At 40.4% G+C, this 22,402-nt stretch overlaps 1 protein-coding gene across 1 annotated transcript in view; it reads right to left on the bottom strand.

Annotated features, from left to right (window-relative positions):
* Positions 1–651: 651 nt before the first annotated feature.
* The window catches only part of reep3b (receptor accessory protein 3b), a 39,260-nt gene continuing 17,509 nt past the window's right edge, over positions 652–22,402 (bottom strand). Inside the window, exons 3-8 of the mRNA XM_056366921.1 lie at positions 21,115–21,191; positions 19,544–19,664; positions 19,300–19,413; positions 11,984–12,146; positions 4,394–4,527; positions 652–4,229 (exon numbers count right to left, since the gene is read on the bottom strand). Coding sequence (XP_056222896.1) covers positions 4,158–4,229; positions 4,394–4,527; positions 11,984–12,146; positions 19,300–19,413; positions 19,544–19,664; positions 21,115–21,191 — 681 coding nt within the window. The 3' untranslated portion in view covers positions 652–4,157. The remainder of the gene's footprint in view (positions 4,230–4,393; positions 4,528–11,983; positions 12,147–19,299; positions 19,414–19,543; positions 19,665–21,114; positions 21,192–22,402) is intronic.

Raw genomic sequence — 22,402 nt, 5'->3', positions numbered from 1 at the left:
AGACAGATGCAAACTCTATGTGACTCAATCTCAGAGTAGCATGTAGGGTGGTGGTTAGTTTTAAATTCCTGTGAATGTAACAGGTCCAGACTCCATTCAACTCCAACCTGTTTCCAGTTCAGCCGAGGAAGAGGAAGAGGAAGAAGAGCTTCTCCCTCAGACAGGACATGTGTCACTTCAGCACATAGGGACATACTTTAATTTCCTGAATGAAGTGTTGTTCCTGAAGAGACACCGCTGTCATGGCTACACCTGCCTGGGGGCCAAGCTGCTGTTGCCTCTGTTACTACAACTTACTATACCTGAAAGGTGTAGCCGCGTTTCAAGATGGACGACAGCGCAGGCTCTTTCTTCCCCCTGCTCAGACAGGTTTTGAGGTGACTGATTGAAGAGTCAAAGGTTTTGTGGATGTAGTTTGAAAACTTTGAGTTTTGTGTTCAGTTTGGGAAAAGAGCGGAAGGTTTCAACAGGTGTCTGTGATATAAGCTAATTGGTTAGCCTAGCTAGTTAGCCTGCTGGGTAAGTAGAATAAGCAGCCTTAGTAAGCTCAAGATATTATATATCCTTTGCATTGTTGTTGCTCTGGCTAACAGGAGCTAACAGGAGCTAACAGCCATGGCACACTACTAAGACATGGAGAATAACAGGCCAGACATTTGCTGCCCTTACTTAAAGGGCCTTTATTTTATTGCATTTAAAACCCAACGTTCCACACACCAGACATTTTACCTACACAGACCCAACAACTCAGCCACACTCTGGGTGAGTACATGAAGCTTTGGTATCATTAGTGAGTTATGAGCATTAAACGGACATCATGACATGAGCAAGTTTGGCCTGTTGTTGCACCTCAATTCAAAACCAAACTAAAGCTTCCTGTCTATAAAGCATAAATATTCTCCAAATGCGATGGAATCTACTGGAGGGATGGACACTGTTCTTCCAAAGATATTCCCTGCTTTGATGATTGATGATGGTGGCGAGCGCCGTGTGTCCACGCACACAAGCAGAAGGGAACACACTGCACATGTGCCGTCCTGTTTATACGACTGTGCAGACTTCCACACAAACGATGACAGAATGTATGTAACGCAATGCAACACCCCTGCAGTTGTACTTCAAGACCAGTTTTGCATTTTATGAAGTCCATCTTAAAAATGATGGCTGTCGTGTTTTTAAAACTTCATGTTTGAAGAAATTCAAACTATCATGTGATTTGTTTCAATTAATACAAACCCATAAAGTGCAATAACCCACTGGTTATGAGTGTGTAGCTCCTGTGGTTTGTGCTTCACCTGGGCTGCTGCAGCAGGTGGATGTTGTTGTAGTAGTCAGCCCCATCTTTGTTTCTACAGTGAGGAATCCAAAATACTTCCACACTCTGCTTCTCAGATGCTTTGGTGTCATGATTTGATCCGATCAGTGCAGCTTGGTTCTGTAGTGTCCTCCTCCGTTTTTATTGATTAATTTAGTTTTCTAATAGGTCAGTAGGGCGTAATAGGTCAAGCTGATAGTGGATTTGAGGAGCAGCCTCTGCTGGACTACAACACAAACTACTTCAAACTGTCTGATACGCTTATAGACGGCTAGTTTGAATTTGGACAGATAAAAAGTGACAGCCCTGCAGTAAACAATGGTCACATGTCCATATGCACACTGAGCTTTATTGGTCGCTGTGATTGTTCCTCTTCTTCGAACTGGCCATGAAGAGATATCTTCCTTCTGCGATTTCAAAGCAAAAAAAAAAAATCCAGTCCTCATTCTTTATCTTTCAAGACAGTCCCTGTCATCCTGGAAGACACCACTTGATTTTTCAAAATAAGTCTATAGTAGTTATTGTACTTTAGGACATACGTTCTGCTGAATCAGAAGCACAACAATGGATTGGAAGGACAATGTTTCTGCCAGAGAAACAACATATACCGACTCTTCTATCTCTCCACAGCAACTTCTACAGGCTGTCAGCAGTGTAGCACTGACTTCAGCACTGGAGGACAAAAACAAGTCAAACGTTAAAAAGCTCACACTCGGTGCTGCATCCTCCCACAGCAAAGTACATTATAAAATGAGATGACGAGCAACAACAGCACTGATAATAAAAAAAAAAAAAAAAAAAAGATTTGGGAGGAGGTATATGTGCAAAAACAGGTGGTTACAAAAATAATAAAATTCAAAAAGATAATATTCACTGATACAACAAAAAACAGCTCGAAATTTACAACCAGGGATGTGATCAGGACACACAGTTAATTCCCTAAATACCCTAAAAATACACAAGTAAAAAGCAGGAAAATAAGAAATAATCAATAGTGAGAGGGAGTTCCTGGAGGAATGACTTTGTTTCATTCATTTGGTTTTCTCTTCCCTGGTGTCCACTGTCTTCCTCTGATGGCAATAAGGGATCGTGTTGATCTGCTGGTTTTTATAAAGGTTGAGTCGAGGTAGGTTCAGTTCCTCCTCTCCTAAAGTTCAAAGGTGAAGTTAGTACAGCTGGGATCCCGATGAGACTCAGGCTCTCATATTGTCACCACTGTGACGGGGAATGTTGCAAATGTCTGCAGCTAAATGTGTCCACCAAGATAAAAATAGTCTGTTACTATACTGAGCCATACAGAGGTTAACAGACTCCAACACTAGTGTCAGAGCTTCCTTATTGATAAAATACAAAAGGCAGCAGAAGCAAAACTGGCACCATGTTTCAAAAGGTCGTCTTCATGAGGGGCTTTAAGCTGAAACTGACAGCTTACTTCACGGATAATTAAATTATATGGTAATACTGTGCAGGTCATTTATAAGACAATAATAAACTCAACTTTTGGGTTGCCAGGTTGTTAAAAATATCTTTGGCTTGTTATGATGTTTGCTGTGAAAAATGCTGGGATGTTCTAAGGCTTATGAAGTCCAATATTCAATATTCTGTGTCTACCTGCTGTTTGCTGCTCAGCAGGTAGTGGACAGTCTCACATTATACTGTTATTTGTATATCCATTATTAAAGGGTAGCTCAGTAAATTTTAAACTGTGTACATTGTGAATGACAGCAGCTACTGTGGCTGCAAGGGGCACTTACAATTCATTTAACTGTGATAAAAGTAATAAAAGCTAAACTGTAGTGTAAGTCTGGGACATGACTCTATAATGTTACAAGTCATATCCATCTAAAGTTTGTTAACATTAGTCACCATACGCGATTGGTCATAACACAGTACGACAAGCTGTAAAACCCCTGAGAGCACTGAGACGAGCAGTGGTGTGTTTTACTGCTCATGAATTCAAATTTTCATTTGTAAGAGGAAGAATGTGTTCGTTCAAATGAGCTGATTTTGTCATTATTTTTATATTAACAATGGATCAATTTGTAATGTGAGCCAAGAGTGAGAAACAACTCCTAATGAATGCTAATGTTGCTAATATGTTCATTATAACAACTTCAAGAGGTGACAACATGCTACATGTGTGTACAGCTTGTACTGCCGCCCCCTAGTGGCCAAAAACCTAATTAATGAAGCTTTAATTAAGGGTCATAGGGTCTGCACTTAAAAATGTTTAACGTTTTGAATAAAATGTTTCAACAACAACTTGATGAAAAAATTGGGTGACTCACTAATAAAAAGGCCAAATCTACAAAGCAAGTGTCATGTTGGAGGAGGTTAAAATGGATTTTTCAAAACCTGGCCACCTACAAGTTGTTCTTATTAATAGCTTATAACTGCACTTTAAAGCATTAGTTAATGGCTTTATTAATAGTTAAGTCATTAGTCAGTCCTCTTCACAGAGGATGCCTTGTTGGAAAGTGGTACCACAAACAGATGGATCTAAAATCTAAAAGACCACAGATATATAACATCACACCTACACACATGAATGACAGATGAAACAAACACAAGTCCATGCAAAAAACCTTATGTACGTCATTGTCTCAAAGACAAACATCAAAGTTCTCTGAGAGTAAACTCTCTGAGTCTCTGTTTTTGGATGAATTGGTAATAAATATGTCAGCAGAGATTAAACCATCAGACCAGGAAGAGCTGGAATATAGACAATACCATCCACCAATCAGCTGGCTGCTCTGCTGTGCGTGCATGTGTGTGTGTGTGTGTGTGTGTGTGTGTGTGTGTGTGTGTGTGTGTGTGTGTGTGTGTGCGCGCAGAAGTCTTTTCATATTCCATAATTAACAGAGCTCAGCGCTGGTCTCTTCTTGCCTTTAATCTTCAGAGATCCATAACGAACCTGGTGACAAAATAATGAAAATAAAACACTCAGCATGTGTCGTGAGTTTCTGCACAATACGGATGATTTCAAAAGAAACATACAGAAAAGTACAAACTCTCTTTGGACTTCTCCCGGACCAGCCGGAATAGATATTCTCAAACAGTGTGGAGCGGGACACTCACGTCTTTACGGACTCTGGATCGTGAGATCTTGGCGCTCTGCGATCGTCTCAGTCCTTTCTGACTAACGGCCTCGTCCTCAGAGAACGTCGGCTCAGTCTCTTCATCTGTCCTCTCATCCTGGTCGTAATAGTACTCTGAAAAAACACAAACACACACACACACACACACACACACATCAGGAAGACTGTAACACACACTTTTGATTTTTGTCCTGTCAGTGTAAATATTTCAGAGACCATGTTCGGTTGCATTGCTGAGCATAGGTCATGAGAGTTTAACAAGCTGAAAGAAAAAAGATGAAACTGTTGTGGTGTAGCTGTAGATCCATCACAGTGTGAGAAACATTTACAAGTCAATGAAATTAATCATTAGTCAGTTAGTGAATTCAACTAAACAAACAGTTCTATACTTCTGATGTTTCTCTAGAGTTACTATCATTAGCTTATTTTCATTATCAATTAATCCCACTATTATATTCAGAATTTACTCTTTGGTTCATATAATGTCCGATAATACTGAAAATAATCATATTTTTCTGAAGTCTAAATTGGCATCTTCTAATATCTTGTTTTGTCCGACCAGGAAATTCAGTTCTTGTACAGACGACAAAGGACTTTTGACTTTTTGCTATTTCAGTTAATCATCTGTTTATAAGCTAATCCATTAATGGACTTACTGTTTCAGGTCTATGTGAGGGTTATAAATACTGTGAATATAGCACTACTTCCATTAACACACAAAAAAACAACTTATTATATTTAAGTAAAATATATATATGTGTCAGAATTCCAAATCTGCAAAGTGCATGACAGTGCAAAGTGTTTTTATGGCGTGGATACAGATTGTGAACGATATAAACTTCCACAGGACACACAACACTGGTGATTTGAGTGGAGGGACAGAATATGATGTTTATGTTTCACATACAATCACTAAAGCTGATGGTGAAAAGATTACTTTTAAGAAGATTTGATATAAATTGCTTGTCCAAAACATAAACACCTTCTAGCGCCTGCTGGCCAGGAACTGGTTGGCAGCACAGAGAGAGGACAGAATAAATGTCCAGAAATGATTCATTTTAAAGACACTAAGAAATAACAATAAATACTATAACACTGACAGTTAAACCAGTTAAAATCAGCTGCTTACAGCACATTTGATGTTTGCACCTATGCAGCAGTGAATGAACCTGACAGAAGCTTGTTGTGCTGATGATTACAGACTCTGATGACAGGCTTGTGTTGATTGTGTTTTGGGGGGGGGCAGTGTAGAAAGCTGGATTGATTTAAACTGAGTGTGTAAGTCCAGCAGAGGTCAGCAGATATTCAGCTGTTACTTCCCTGAGCGGCTCTCATCATAGAAACACAACAGTTAGAAAGGTAATACATAAACCAACACAAAAGGTTACATCCCTGTTTATCCAGTCATATAGAATATCAGCCATTTGTGTGACATTTTGTCATAATTGCTGTGAGAATGGCTAATAAGTGTTTTGTGAGGTGTCACTGACCTTGTTACAGAGATTCGTTCACAAGGCCAAAACCGTGTTTTATGAAGTAACCACAATCTTGACCTTTGACCACCAAAATCTAATCAGTTCATCCTTGAGTTCTAGTGAATGTTTGTGCCAAATTTTGAAGAAGTTCCGTCACTTAGATATCGTGTCCATGAGAATGAGATGGATGGACGGACAACCTGAAAACATACGCCTCCGGCTCTGGTTGTCAACGGCACGGAGGAATAAAAAATATGGAATACTTGGATTTCATGTAAACACACAACACCTTGTGTCATTTGAGTGACATCTAAGACTGCACCATGGCTACTAGTGTTATTAAAGCCCAGTCTGCATTTGAAAAGCACAGTGTTTTCTGTTTGCTCTGGTTCTAATAATGATTGCTGATGTTGTCACATCTGGAGTCAGTAAGAGAAGAGAACACCTCCCATTCTCCAGTGTTGGACAATCTTTCCACCTTTCACCTCCCAGAGGAAAGAGGGTGGGGTGAGACTTCAAACTCCAACTCAAGAACAAAAGTACCGTCTGATCACTGTTTGTGTTGGCTGGATGCTGATTGCCACAACAGGACAAACACATGAAGGAGTTTAGTCGTGCTATTTAAACAGCCTTGAAGCCAGGCTGTTGAATGTCCCCAGCCTGCAGCTGCCAAGTGCTGTCTGAGGAGGACACCAATGCCTTACTCCTGCATTCACACTCTAAAATAAAGAAGCACAGGGACAACATGTTACAGCAATGTTCCAGGGTTTCACTTTCACAAAGCTATATTTTCTCATGAAACATTTTCTGCCAGTCATTCCAGCCACTATCAACCTATTCTGTGGTAAAACTTTCCAATTTCCTGTCACGTATGGAGCTGAGGGCTTTATTAAACAGGTCTGGCCAGAGACTTTGGAATTTGGAAGTTCTTCTAGCAAAAGCACTGCCTCATACATAAAGGAGACGAGGTTTGGTATCTTTATTTTTTAGGATATCGTAAGGGGTACGTGATTTTTTTCTTTTCTTTTGACAGTTCCTGACATGGTCTCCAAAGTCATAAAATATATTATAATTGTATATAATTCTTCCTACACCAGCAAATCCAGTGAGATCCCACCACATCTCATCTTATGTGGCCTTTAATGACAAATAAAACTAAGCTGCAGAAGACAGAAGAGTTTTGATGATAAAAACAGCAACAAGAAGCTTTGAAAACATCACTTTGGGCTCCGGGAACTTATTAATGCTCAATCTGTGATCTAATAACCCCTGTTAAATACTCGATTGATTCAAAAGTGTATTAAATGACGATGTGTGATGTCGGTCCAACATTATTTGTGCATCCTTAAAACCAACATTGTGTTCTACACTTTCTGCCTTCCCTGCTCTGTCTGTGGCTCTCAGCTCTAAAAGCACTGAGGATGTAAATCTTTAAAAACACCTCACAAATATATAGTTTCACTTTTTTAAAAAGGCTCAGTCATTTTCTAAAACAGCTGCTCACTGTAGTTTTTAGACTACGTTCACATTACTACGTTTCCATATTAATGTATGTACATACCTGAGCAATCATGCACACTGAGCATGTGCAAGCCGACGTAAACAGGAAGAAGATTGTCGGCTCTGCAGCTGATTAGTTGCAAAAATACTCTGAACAAGGAACAGCAAAGACACCTTCAGTGTTAAAATGAAGACTGACAACAAGGTCGGTAACACTTGTGATTCATCATCATGTTGTATTCACCACTGTTAGTCGTGGCCGATGAGAGCCAATCAGGAGCGACTGCGGGTGTCTACATCATCATCTCCAAAGGTCTCTGTTTTCACCCGTCCAGACTCCAACACAACCCCAGAGTCTTCAAACTAAAACAGGGCCCGCAGCGTTTCCAAAAGTCTGTTTTCTGTGCTCGAAAACACCGGAGTCGTGTGGACGGCAGGAGGAAACGCAGCAAGAGAGATGCATTCTAAAACGATAACGTAGTAGTTTGGACGTAGCTTAAGAAGTGTTACTCAAACAGGAGGAAATAGTGCATTTGTTGGGGACTATTTTTAGCAGTGGATTGATCTACATTTGCTGCTGTATTGAGTATTTGGGGCAGCAGGACAGTGTTTGTAGGACTGAGTTGAAATAAACTAATGTGTGTTCATAAGCCAGTGCAACAGTCTGGCTCACTGATGTGTTTTTAACAGGAAACAATGGAGCTCTATGGCTCAGAGGAATCAGAGGATATTCATTGTTAGTTTGGCTCTGCACTTGGGATTTAATTAAAGGTCTAATTTCCCTGTCATGACACAGGAATTTACATTTAGACAACTCAACTAGTCTAAAAGCAAGAAAACAAATCAGAAAAAACAAAATTGAGCACAATTTACTCTGCAGTAAAACAATGTCATACTGGTTTACAACATTAGCTGCAGTGGTGCTAGCAGGACTATATTTCATAGTATGCACCAGAACCGCCTGTTTACTACCTTTAGGTTTCCCAAAAACGCACATATGCCTATTGAGCAGGCAAGGGAGGGAGGGAGTGAGAGAGAGAGAGAGAGAGAATGATTCCTGTATTTCAGCGCTAAAGCAAAGACTAAACACCACAATAAAACTCGGATTAGCCTCCTACCACATGCATTTCAAAGACCAACCAACAGGCCTTAAAAACAACAACAGCAGCTAAATAACAGCCTACAATATACTCTTACATACAATGTTGAATATCCCCCAAGAAACATGCAGTAAAATCAACATTAAGCAGCAGATTCCCTCACTTCGCATCATCATCATGGGAACAGTTGCTTCACTAACTACTAAAGAAAGTAATTACAATATGCAACAGCAAGACCAAACCAAGCTGCTACAATAAAAAATTGCAAGACACATGAGACATTAAAATGAAATAGTATTCTTTCCTGTTTGAGGTTCATTCTACGTCTGAACGTTAAATCAAACTCTTGCAGAACGGCCTCTGCATCAATTCCAATATCATGATAAAGACTCAGACCAAGACTCATAACGTTAGTGAGTGGATGCAGCCACAAAATAAGGCAGGATCTCCTGTTGCCACCATTTTTATTTTGAGATGCTAAAAAAACAAATGCAATCATTAGAAAATGTACACACAGTGCATACAGGATTACAGCTGGCGCCACTTTTTAGTTGTGCTAGCACCAGCTGCCCTCCCACTTCGCAGGCTAAGGCCGGAAACACACTGGATGCGTGGCGTGTGCACGGCAGCTGCGGAACGTGTTGATTTGCGTTTAGAGATTCAGCCTCTCAACTATTGTTCAGCTTGCATCGTGCGTCTCCCGGCAGAAACACACAGAGAAAAGAACTGTTGATGTCATATTGACATCATAGCAGCAAAATGACATCAGCCTGACACCTTCCACTATAGTTTCTATGTCTAGGCTGAATGTAAATATGACACAGACATGACAAAATATAAATATATTTTTTTAACCATTTTAGCTGCTGTATATGGTTTCTACCAAAAATAAATCAGAAATGAATTTGTAATGAAAAGAAATCCAACATTCTAGTAACCTGCAAACTCTACGTAGAGAGATAGAACTGCAGCAGAGACACAGCCGGTGTGAACACACACACGTGAGTCTCAGCAGCAGTTCGGTAACATCCTCCATGCCTGTGCTGGATGTGGTTACACTTTGCTTCAGTCAAGTGGTTATATGCCAGTTTATTCTGACACAGTCAGCATACAACCTTATTTTCATTTTCTAGATTAAAATCCTGCCAGCTGTAGCCACCTTGCTTGTTTCCAACATCTGGGCACTAGCGCGGGCAGAGGGGGGGCTGCTGTCGGCAGGGGCTGCAGCTCCAGCTAGTGGCAGGCAGCTGCGTAACATCTTAGATGCAGCAGCCAGTGACATACATTAATAGAATATTAATAATTGTTTACCTGACTAATATTCTTTTGCTGACTAGCGAGGGCAGCGATGTTTGATTGTTCAGTCAACTAATGGCACAGATCCCTCCTCTACACAGTGACACAATACAGAATATCAGCAGTTATCCTTTGAGTCACACAGTTTGTTTAAACAGACGATCACCTGTAGAAATCCATTGCTGCCTGAGAACAGAGGAGCTCCGATACGACCACTGCAGGGAATGTGATGTGAAAACTTCTCACAGCAGTGAGCAGCATATGAAAGAGAGCATCTCTCTTCTCTTCATCTCTGTGTCTCTCTGCTGACTGGCTGAGCTGAATACATAATGCACTCTTCCCTCTCTCAGTATGCTAATGTTGTCGACCAGCCCTCCTTCCCTCAATCCATCCACCTCTTCTTCCAATTCACTCCTTCTCCATTCATCCCTTACATCTCCACTCCCCTGCTATACTCATCTGTCTTCCACTCCTACCCCCTACTCTCTCTCTCTCCATGCCTCACTGACTGGCTGTGTGAGAGAGAGTATGTGTATGAGTGTGAGATAGACAGAAAGAACAGAAAGAGTGTGTGTTTGGCATTCCACTGGCATCGTACCGAACCTCATCTCATCTCCTCTGTCTGTGGGGAAGTCATCTCTCTCTCTCTCTCTCACTCACTCACTCACTCACTCACTCACTCACTCACTCACTCACTCACTCACTCACTCACTCACTCACTCACTCACTCACTCACTCACTCACTCACTCACTCACTCACTCACACCTTCAGAGTGCTTTCATTGTAATGTCTGCAAATTCAGTCTTATATACTTAAAAATAGACTTTAATGGACATGTGGTAAAAATGTGAATGAAGGATAAAACTGCTTAGCTGGTAACAGGTCCCATCAAGCAAGAAATGGATGATGGAGGGAAAGAAGGAAACAAAGACCAACAAAGAGACATAAAATGCTGAATGAAAAGTTGATGTTGTGTTGACGTGTTGTGGTTGTGTTGTGTCACATTATGTCTCTGAGTCGAGCCTGACCGAGTTATGACTCTCTGTGAGTTTTCAAGGTATGTTTGGGGTTTCCACACAGTTGTATTAAGCCTACTAACACTTGCCAACATCTGGCTTTTGTCGTCAGTGTAAAAGGGTAAAATTGGGATTTATTCTGCAGCCATGAAATCCTCCATCTCCATTCAGGCAGCGAAGTACTGACTGAAGTACGTGGTACATGTCATTTCTTTGTTGTAAAGCACTTTGAGCTGCATTTTCAAGTATGAAAGGTGCTACACCAATAAAGTTATTTATTACAAGTTATATTGTTAATATTATTATTATTAAGTAATGATACATATAAAAATAAAATACAACTGCTGTAACAGAGTCACTGGCCTCCATGCTGCTTTCTACTGTTTACTAACCCTGTTATCCAGCATGACATTAAACATGACGCATGAACGTGGCAAACTCGTCCACTGGCAATGGGAAATCAATCACCTTTGTTTCCCTGTGTTTAAAAAAAAACATGCATTTATGTGTTAATTACTGAGCTTCTAACCAAGGGAGCCTGAGAGCTCCCCCGCATCCACAAGCACAAGCTTACTGGTCATTCCTAAATCTAGCCTGAAGACTAGGGGTGACCTGACTCAGTGCCAAAGGACTCTGGAAAAACCTGCACGATGTTCTCAGGTCAGATATTTCCAGCTTTTGTACAGTTCAACATTTTTTATTGCTTTGATGGGTTGTCAGTAATTATCTTTTGCATGAAGCACCAGACAAAAAAGAAAGAAAGAAAGAAAAAATTTAAAAAAAAAAAAAAAAAAAAAAAAAACTCAAATAAAGGTCCACTTACAAGCTTCTTCCAGGAGCTTTCCACTGTATCTCAGTTCTCCTGAATGGACAGAGTTCATCAGTTGTTCTGAAGACAATTGTGTCACATGATGAAAAGTGAGCAAACTCCATCCATTAAGGAAAACTGTGAAATGTGGTTGAAAGCTCCAAACAAAAGCTACTTCCAAGGTGACAAACAAATTTTTGAAAGTGTTCTCTGAAACCATGTAATTAGTGATCAGGCGCAACTATCAATACTAACAAGAAGATATTTCTCTGGACTCAAGCATTCATGAAAAAAGTCCAATATTTTATAAGCACATGCAGGCACATTAGTGAGTGTGTGTGTGTGTGTGTGTGTGTGTGTGTGTGTGTGTGTACCTGAGCCATCGGCAACATCACTGCTCTGAGATCTCCTCATGGCGGGGTTGGATGAGTGGGAGCTGTACTGGTACAGCGGGTTTCCTCTGTCGTCCTGCTGGTTTATCTGTGTCAGGTCATGCATACTGAGGCTCCGCAGCTTCTCTGTGATGGCACCCTGACCCTGTCACGCACGCACGCACACACAAACACACACCAATCAATATTATATCACTAGCAAACCGCAGTTCAAACACAATAGGACACAAACCAACAGAGTGATGAAGTGAGTGAGTGTTGAACACAACCTCAGACTTCTTCCCTTAACACCTACAGAGTGGTGAGTCCAGTGTTTCCCACTTAATCTCTAGAGGCTGTTGTGAGGTGGGACTTTTGTTGCAGTTGAAAAATCCCAACTATTGTTTATTTAAGACACAAGTACATGATTGTCAGTAAGTCTGTTTTGTTGTATGCGACCATCTTCAAATGTCTGGCCTACTACTATACAACTAAACTACTGAATCTGAAAAAAGTGTTGGCCGCATTTGATTGGATGCAGCTTGAAACCAAAGTAGAAGCATTTTGTGAGCTGTAAGGGATCATTACCAGAGGGCATCACAGACCTGGGCTGGGGTAATAATATAATATGGAGGATTAGTGCCACTGACATACACCAACCAGCCACAACACTAAACTGGTAACTGGTTTTAATGTTGTGGCTACATACAGTATACATTTACAGTACATCTCAACCAAATCCAGTTGCCCTCCATTCAACCCTTGTCGAACAACCACCCACCTGGATGACTAAGAATATTCACAGACATCCTTCTAAATCAAGTTTTCACTTTGTCACTATGGATTAATGAGTGTAGACTGGGGGGAATTAAATCTATAACATAATAAAGTGAGAAGGGTCAGAATACTGAAGTCACTGCAAGTAAATGGTGTACATACTGTACTGTTTCACTTTCTATGACTGGTATACAGCTTCTGATGTCTGTCACTTCCATGTCAGTGACAGTCCTGCAGACACTTGGTGACATGACTGTGCCACAGTCAGAGAGAGTTTGGTAGCAGCAGAGCATCATGGTCCACTCAGCTACTGGAACAGTTCACTGCGGCTGCCTTACAGAGCATTTCTACAAATGATAAAGTCCAGTTACACTGAACTTCTGCGTTTTGGCTCAGCTTTCCATCACAGCGGTCACACTACTGGAAAAGTGAATGCTGTCCTGCCATTTTTTTTTTGTCAAGAAAATAATCAACAATATGTATGATACAGATTTGTAAGCATGATCTCAGTTGTAGAGAAATGTTCAAATTGGCCTCTGTTCATTTACTTTACAAATGATTTAACCCGTTATAAACTGATAAAGCAGATCCATAAACCTCAAACAAAACTCAGCTTCTGTTGTCCTGCTACAGCGGACACACCTTAGTAAGAATTTAGGCTCTTTATTCTTGTCACACAGCTTTTCTTTCAGTTCCACAACTGCAAAACTAACCATCTACAGTAAGACACAAAACTGTGGGGCAGCGTTACTGTGATATGGCAGATGGATTGGTAGTGACTGGCAGATCATCAGGTGTGTGAACCAGATAAAAATGTCATTTTGCAACACTGATCTTTGAGGATGTCATCATTTAGAGATGTGCAGGGGAGAAAGACCTGTCTGGAAGTTTAAAGATAATAACATCAGACTATAACAACATGTACAGTGAAATACTGGAGTATTGAGACCAATTTGTAAAAATATCATGGCTAATACTGTTAATCATTGGTATCAGATCAGCCAATTCAAAGTTGTCCCTATAAAGCCTGACTGGTACACACCTAATAGTATAGGATGACTAAAATACACAAAAATGTCAAATATGATACACTGAGTTCATGTAAACTACTGCAAATGGTATGATTTTTATGGATATTACTGACAAGAAACCTTAATTCGACAATGATGAAGACGTCATCATGGACACAGTTCACAAAATGAGACCATCAACAAAGGGAGAGAAAAAAATAACTGAAGAGATTTTTGATATTTGTTATAATGAAATGAAAGTTTAAACAGAGGAGAAATAAAACTTTACAGGAATATAAGGAATATAAATGAGGAATTATGAGAATGTAAATCTTGGGTTGATCCTTTATTACTACTCTGAGAAGAAGGTGGAAATAACCACTTAAATGTATTATCAGCTACTAGCACTGGTGAAAGAACAGAGATGGATGGGGGGGACATGGTCGAGTGATGCTGCTGTGAAATGGCAGAGAAACACTGTCAAACATGCTGCTTACACTGACTGGTTTTTACCTCCCAGAGCAGCCTGCTGACACACAGAAACCCTGAAGAAAGAAGGATGTCAGTACAGAGAGAGAGAGAGAGAGAGAGAGAGAGAGAGAAACAAAGTCACAAGAAGGTTAGCTAGTAAGCAAGCTGGGGCAGATCCAAACATCATCATTATCGTAACCAACAAGAATGAGAAACTATACAGAGTGGCTTTCAGTCTGTCTAAAGTCAGAGCACATGTCAGTTAGACACGTAGAGCAGAGGAAGTTCAGCAGGAGTGATACAGTTTCCCACTAATTACCTGTGGCCCTGATGCAACACACTTCTATACTCTGGTATCATCATTGGCAGGAGAACGTTACTCTTACAAAAGTCCATTGCACTGGGAATCATCCTTAAGCATGATGCAGGCAAGTAGTCAGCAGGTGTGTAACTGCAGGAGAGGAAATGCATGCATGCATCTGGTATGTTTTTGTTGGTATGACAACGTACCAATGAAGCTGTGGGAGTCTGAGTTAGATATACTGTACTCAGTTCAGTTTGGGAGGAAAGCCATGCATCTTAAAGACAAGACTGGGGTTTAAGAACATGAACTTTCCATTACCACTTCTGACCACCTGTCAATACCAGTGGTGAACTCAAATACAAGCCCAATAACATTGCAGGACAGTGTTGTCTCTGCATCTTAGGTACAGGTGAAATATTGTATCCCATAAACACCTTGCTCCTAATGTGGGTAAATTCATACTTACTTAAAGGTAAGTTTAAAGAAAAGTGGAAGTTGTGAAAATAATAATGGGATTTTTTTCAGGAGGGCAGCCTACTCACAAATGTTGCATGTCAATGTTATCTTGAATACACAACAAGACTTTTCAGAATATTCCTGGCTTGTGTTATCATGCTATATATATACATCTTGGAAACCTGTGGAGACCAAGGACTGTTTTTGGCAAAACCTATTTGAACTGGAGCATTTTGATTCAGACTCAGCTCTTGTTGACATGCTCTCTGTATGGCTGTACTCCATCGGCTGTGGGCATCACCAGACACGAGCTTCTGCACAGTTATCGCTCACAGACCAGGGAGGAGACCAGCAACAGCAACAGTTGAAGAAAGCAGTAAGAATAGAAATGTTCAAAACCCAGTCTGTTTCTTCACACCTGCCGAGACTTTATAGATGCAATTTAAAAGGGGCCTCAGGCTACATGCACATCAATATGCATGAAGGCTGCATGCATAATGGATCATCCATTGCATATACTGGCCTTGAGTGAGTCTCAGGAGTTTCTTATTTAATAAAAGCACATGCTAAAAAGGCTGATTACCTGAGATACATTTGTAAAACAAAACCACAGCACCTCTCTCTGCTTCAATCTTTCAAAGTGCTCTCTGAAATGTTTGGTTTAGACTGTCAGGTAGATTCTTACCGAAACCCGGTATCAAACAAAACCCGCGGCTAAAGACTAGAGTATCGATAAGCTCGGGCGTTATCGGTTCTGCTTTCTGTACTTGAGAAATTAAGAAAATAAATTTCCTGTTTATTATTGCGACATAAAAGTTCTCTTGCGCATTCGATCTCACCAACGTTTCTGATTAAGACATTCGTCTATGAATGATGCATTTTCACTGTTCCCAACCCAGAGGAGAGACCTCTCTCTCTCTCTCTCTGTGTGTGTGTGTGTGTGTGTGTGTGTGTGTGTGTGTGTGAGGGGCGGGGCAGCTTTATGTCATACGCCGGAGCACAGTGCAGCACAGAGACACAGACCCTGCTGTTAGTGTCAATGGCAGAGAGAGCTAAACGTTTTTTAGTGTGGTTCAGTCTTTTGCATGTGAAAGCGGAAACATGAGCGATCTCTGGAAACATCCAGTGAAAGTCTGTTACACACTGACGGAAAAATGTACAGTTCACAGTTTTCGACCGACTAGCTTGCGTCGTTGTGTCATGTGTGCAAGCAATGCTATGAGAAAATAAGCAATGTTCATTCTGTTCATCATTTGTTTTGTTTTTTTCTTACAAAATGACAGAAACAGACAGATGGATTTCATGTGCAACACAGCTGGTTTTATTGTCTAGGAAAGGTTAATCACATTGCAACTAAAAGATGAAATGCTTTTAAAGGATGTGTAATTGAACTGTGACCTTAAACTGTTGTGATAAAACACAGAGGGCAAGGAAAGAAGAGAGACACAGGAAAGACAAGGAGAGGCAACACAAATAAAAGGAGAGGGAAGACAGGAAAAAAAAAAAAAAAAAAGAGTGTTCAGGCAGAGAAAAGACAAATAAAAAGAGAGACATCAAGGCGTGGCAGAGAGAGAGTATGAGACTACAATGTGTAACAGAGAGGTGTAACTTTGAAGCAGTGATTAATAGCATGTTTAATGTAAGCAGAGACTGGAGGGGGTTTACCAGGCCCAGGCTCATGTTACTAAGCGCACATACATTACACTCAAGTTAGAGGTACAGCCAACTGTGTCTTAGTTCACACAGTCACACCCTTGGCATTAATCCTTCTGATCCACACCCCCTTCCAATATATACACAACCAAGTCATTCATTTTTTCAGTGTTTTTATTAGAGCAGAGTCTAAACAGAGGTTTTTTTATTGTCTAAAGTAGGAGCACAGAACACTGTGTGGCTTAACTTAAGGCCAACACAAACTAACTGAAGTAACAGTGGCTCAGTTATTTGCTAGTGAGCCAGAGGACATTAGTCATTAAAGAGAATAAATACAATTTCCTGTCTTGTGGCATTTTAGTTTTTCCTGAGACTTCTCAACGGCTCTGCTGACTCAAAGACTGAGGCTACATTCACTCTGTTATGATGGGGTTTTTGAAGCATCTTGTTCATGTGGATGCACGTGCATGGTTTACTCGCTGCGTGGAGCGGCCGATCTAAGTCAGCATAAGCAGAATGTGCTGCTTTGTGAGCTGAAATTAAGCGTGAACCACTGAGTACTACTGCATCAAGGATACGAGTGCACATGAAGAATGAAATTCTGCTGAGACATACATCATCTGAAAATATATCAAATGTTGCATGCTCCCTCCTGATTCTCAGTCCTCTCTGTCATATTTTGTCCTGTTTAAAAAGATTATTACAAACTTTTTTCAACTTCTTCCACTGGCTTTATTCATTTTTTTATTTTGCCGTTTTTTAAATCTTGCAACCAATTTGCTGTCACATGTGATCCTGATAGACAGTGTGAAGTTAGACAGTAAAGCTGGATCCAATTCAGACATTTTATTGTCATGAGCATGAAAATGTTGCACTGATCCATGTGCAGAAAGATAAAAGCTGCCTCAGCCAACATAACGTTAGAAAGAACCTACGTTCCAAATCAAAAACAGCAACAGCAACATCAACATTAATTTGTTTATTCTTCAATAATAAAAAGATGTATTTTTTAGTGTGCAACAATTATTCAATTAATCAATCAGCAACTATTTTGATATTTGCTTAACAATGCAGGTAATTTTTCCAGAAAATAATTGCTGTTTTCTGTCTTCTGTTTTTTTCTCTTTTATATGTCATTATACAACAGTTAGTTCCAACCAAGTAATTTGATTGGACGAGAGTCATTCCATGAGTGCTGATATAGAGTACAACAGCACTGGGACTTTTAACTTCATGTATCACTCCGCTTCACAGGTGTTCTATTAACCATTAATTAGCGTCACATTAACGGCCGTTGTCTCTCTTAGATTGTAACAAACTTTACAAAGATGAAAATATTTCCAGAAATAACATTTGAATGAAATGATGTCTGGTCGTCAGGAGAGGATGAAGGAAGAAGCCTGGATACTTCAGCACACACCTGAGGTAACGTGTAGACAGAGTAGCAAGCGAGTGTGCACTGTGCAGGTCAGGAAAATGTTTATGTGTTGCTTAGCACAACCAGTACCAGTCCAGTTGTGGAACTGTTTGTGTTGGTGTAGCCAAATATATGATAATAACAAATCATAATCTGTGGTTTCTTATCTAACCAATATGGTGCTCACAGAACTGTTGTATAAAAGCTGATGTTGTACTGAATATCAGCACTGCTGTGATAGGTCAAGACAATCACTCCCTCTCGTGTAATATTGCTTAAGTAAACTGACACTGTTTTTGACACTTTATAGACTAACAATTAATCTACGAAAATAATCAGCAGATTAAGCAATAATGAAATTGCAGCCCTGTTGTTTTTTTGCATCTTTCAGATTTAACTGAACATATAATAATAATAGTGATTCATGAAACCAGTATCAAGTATCAAGCTAAACCATATCTATGTTAGGTGGCTTCAGCTGTTTGTGTGGACCTGACAACCCTACATTATTAATTCTGTTTAGTGGTGGATTCCCACTGCCTGGGATTAGTCATTAAGGAGATCAGCGTGGATTATCTGATACACTCAGGTGTTCACACAATGCTGAATAACCAACCAAACACACTTCATGTACACTAACTCTGCAATGAGTGGGAGCTGAAGGTCGACACAGCCCTTTAGAGACACAAACACTGAGGATACATTTGCTTGAGCGTTCAAGATACTGTATCATATTCAAGATGTTATTCAGGATTGGCTGCTGTGTTTAATGCAACGCCTGCATTAATTTACACACTAATGGCCCTATTTCTGTTCATGTTCTCTCAAGTGGAATCAGAACATTCTGTGGCAACAGGTTGAATTTGGCGAAACGATCTGCTGCATTACTGTGCAAAGCAGGTAGAGGGCGCTGTTGTATCTAAGCAAAGGAAGCTGAAGATTTCACAGCATCTCACAAAGGCAGATCCTGCTCAGTGAGGATGGGGAGAGGGGGAGGGAACAGGAAGCACTGGGACTTATGGGAGATGTCTCGATTTGATGAAATACTACAAGAGATGCAGTTCAAACTGCTTCAACCAAGCTGTTGTTGCTGTTTTTGGTCTACAAAAAGGTATCTTAAACTAACTGATAACATACAGCACATTACTGATGAAAATAATCAGTAAAAGCAGCACCTTTGAAAGAATATCAAACAGAATATTTAGTGTTGAGAGAAGCCAAAGACACTTGCCTTGACAGCTGCAGTGACAGCAGCGGTGGCTGCGATGCTCAGTCCCTGCTTTCCAAAGTTCACCATGGTTTCATAGCTTCTCTCTTTGGCCTGGACGATATACTCATCTATTTCCTAGAGGGAGACAATCAATAACACAACAGTGTGACTATAATAGTCTCAACAACAAATAATCCATGTACACAGACCAAGATGTGGATGGATGGATGGATGGATGGATGGATGGATGGATGGATGGTCTTACCCTCTCTCTGGAGGACAGCAGAGGGTGCAGACACTTTCTGTAAATGAGACTTGCTCCTCTGGTGTAGGGCGCTAGTAGCCAGATCACAAAGGCTATCTTCAGCTCGTAGTACAGGGGAAACCTGGAAATGTGCAGGCACACAGGGAGCATCACAACATTAATGAGGGTTGATATTAACTTGTTAAGTCTTAGTCCTTTTCCACTACAGGAAGACATGTAACAAAACATGTAAGTACGGTTGGTGCTATTACGCCGGGATGTTGTATGAAGGGGCGGCTGCCATTGCTGGACTGCTGCGGAGAAACATGTATGTGTTCACACACCGGCTGTGTCTCTGCTGCGTCTCTGTTGCTGCTGCTCTGTCTCTCTACGTAGTTTGCAAATTACTGGAATGTTGTATTTCTTTTCATTATTAATTAATTTCTTATCTATTCTAGACAGTAAAAGTTAGTAAAGTGCCACTGTCTCGACATGCGGCTGCTAAAATTGTTAAAAATATAAATTTATATTTTTTCATGTCAAATGTGTCAAATTCAGATTCAGCCAAGACATAGAAAACTATAGTTGAAGGTGTCAGTTTTGTGTAATGTTGCTGGTATGATGTCACTGTGACATCAACAGGTATTTTCTCTGTTTGTTTGCTGCGAAACGCATCACACGTGAAAAATACGCAGCCACGAGGCGTGAGACGCATGTCCCACGCAGGCAGTGTTCCTGGCCTGACCCAGATGCTGGAAGGTAGAGAGGTTAGACAGAGGCCGCCATGAGTAAAAGACATACGACAAACAACATTTAAAGGATTTTCTAATTCTAAAAACATGTTTTCACTTTATCATTGTGCATAATGGGGGGTGGACTGATGGGCAAAATGTCAATTTTGTCCGATGGCAATTAAATCTACAATATAATATAATCTGAAAAACTTGAAGGGGTCTGAATAGCTTCTGAAGCCACTGTTTGCAGTGATTGGTTGTCATGTTTGTGTCACTGAATGGCTTCTGGTGTTTCCCTTTTCAAATACCATCTCCTACAGTGCTATCTGTAGCACTGTGTGCCTTCACATGAATGCATATGATGCACAGAACAGATTATCCCTCCCACTAAGAGGATGTCTCAACATCCCCACACTTTAAATCTTTGCGTAGAGGTGATCAACATCAGCATATTGTTTGAGGTTCAGTTCACATAGAACGACATCCACCAGTGTTTGAGTGTGTGTGTATGGCCGAGGTGTAAATTGAGGTTATGGTTATGGTTAGATGTCTCATAATGTTCTTTAAGTGTAGGTTGGGAGAAGCTCCAGAAAAATATCTGTACACATTCATCCAGCTGCCATACTCATTACTGCAAGTCCATTCTAATTACATTAGTTACCACTGAAATTTCAATTACCAACATATTTCATATAAACAAGTGAATTTCCATTCGTAATAGAATCAGCATACCACCCCCCCTACAAGTAGTCATCATCAAAACATAGAAAACACAAACAACAGGGCTGTGGAATTTTAGAAAATACTTAAAAGACACTGATACGAGACTGTGTGCATTTGTTTTTGTGTGAAACTCACCATGCCAGTGTTAGGTCAGTGATTGTCTCCACCACAGTGTAAAGGGCAAAAACAATCCAGTACATCATCCATCGCACCTAAACAGGGACGACAGTGAACCATGAAGCTAGACAGACATTTCTACTGATCAGCTGATAGCTAACAAGAAACTGCAGAACCACAATACCAAACAAAGGCATTTAGTGTCTGTAAACAGTGTCAGCATTACAGAGAGAGTGCTAACAAGTTTATTATAACCTTGTAAAATGTCCTGTTCAGTCTTAGTCACGATTTGTCACTATTCTAAAAGAAAAAAAATCTGAATTGTAAAAGAAACCTTTTTTAAAATCCAGCATTGGACTGTCAACACCGAACAACTTTTTTAAATTCACTAATATTTAAGGGGCATTGTTAAGTCAGTAATGCAGAATTTCACCTGTCCTACAATTTGATGACAAAAGCTATGTAAACTTACTGAGCTAATAAAAGATGTCTACATTTCTCACAAGAACATAACATCATTCTTGGGAATTAAGTTATATTTGATTCCACCCTGCCACCTTCTGTGTCAGCTGTTAGAAATGAGGTAAGTAAATCAAATTGCAGAAACTGAAACACTTTGCTATTTTTATATTTGTCTTCAGCAAAACCACTCAAAGAAATTTCAGATTGAGCAGAGCTGCTGCAAGCTGGGAAAATATAGGAAACACATGACTGTTATAGTAGGGCTGATGCAGTGCCTATTGTTCTACTATCCCCGTTCTGAACTGATCTATCAAGTGCACGTGGTCATTATGGTGAGTGCTTAAGGAATTTAATAAATTAATTGAAGCCACTTTTACAATTGGTAAGGCCAAAGTGTTAGATAATCTGAGGTTTATCTGGTTCTTCTACTTCCTTCTCTTTTCCTCCTTCTTTAATCCTGCACCCTGTCCCCTCTCAGGCCAGTAGTACTGAGGCTTGGATTTTATATCAGTTTCTTTTTATGCTCTCTGTTGTCCTCCCTGCTCCCTTGTTCTCGCAGTCCCTCTTTAAGGGTTGTCCATGCTCTTCTGGCTGGATTTCCATATCAAAGCCAGCGGTAGACGGTGGCAGGCAGGCAGACAGTCACATGGCAGGCTGAGGTATTAGCCAGACCCGTCTGCAGCCACATGACTGAACACACACTGACACTAGCTAATGAAATGTCAACGTGTGTGTGTGTGTGTGTGTGTGGAGAGAGAGAGCGAGAGAGTAAAGAGTGCGTGTTTGAATGTGTGAGAACACCAGAGAAGGACAGTGAACACAAACACACAGACATTCACCTGTC

The sequence above is a fragment of the Seriola aureovittata genome, chromosome 21 (assembly GCF_021018895.1).
Source record: "Seriola aureovittata isolate HTS-2021-v1 ecotype China chromosome 21, ASM2101889v1, whole genome shotgun sequence".
Lineage (NCBI taxonomy): Eukaryota > Metazoa > Chordata > Actinopteri > Carangiformes > Carangidae > Seriola > Seriola aureovittata.
The sequence above is the reverse complement of the archived record's forward strand: the minus strand, read 5'-3'. Positions and strand labels throughout refer to the sequence as shown.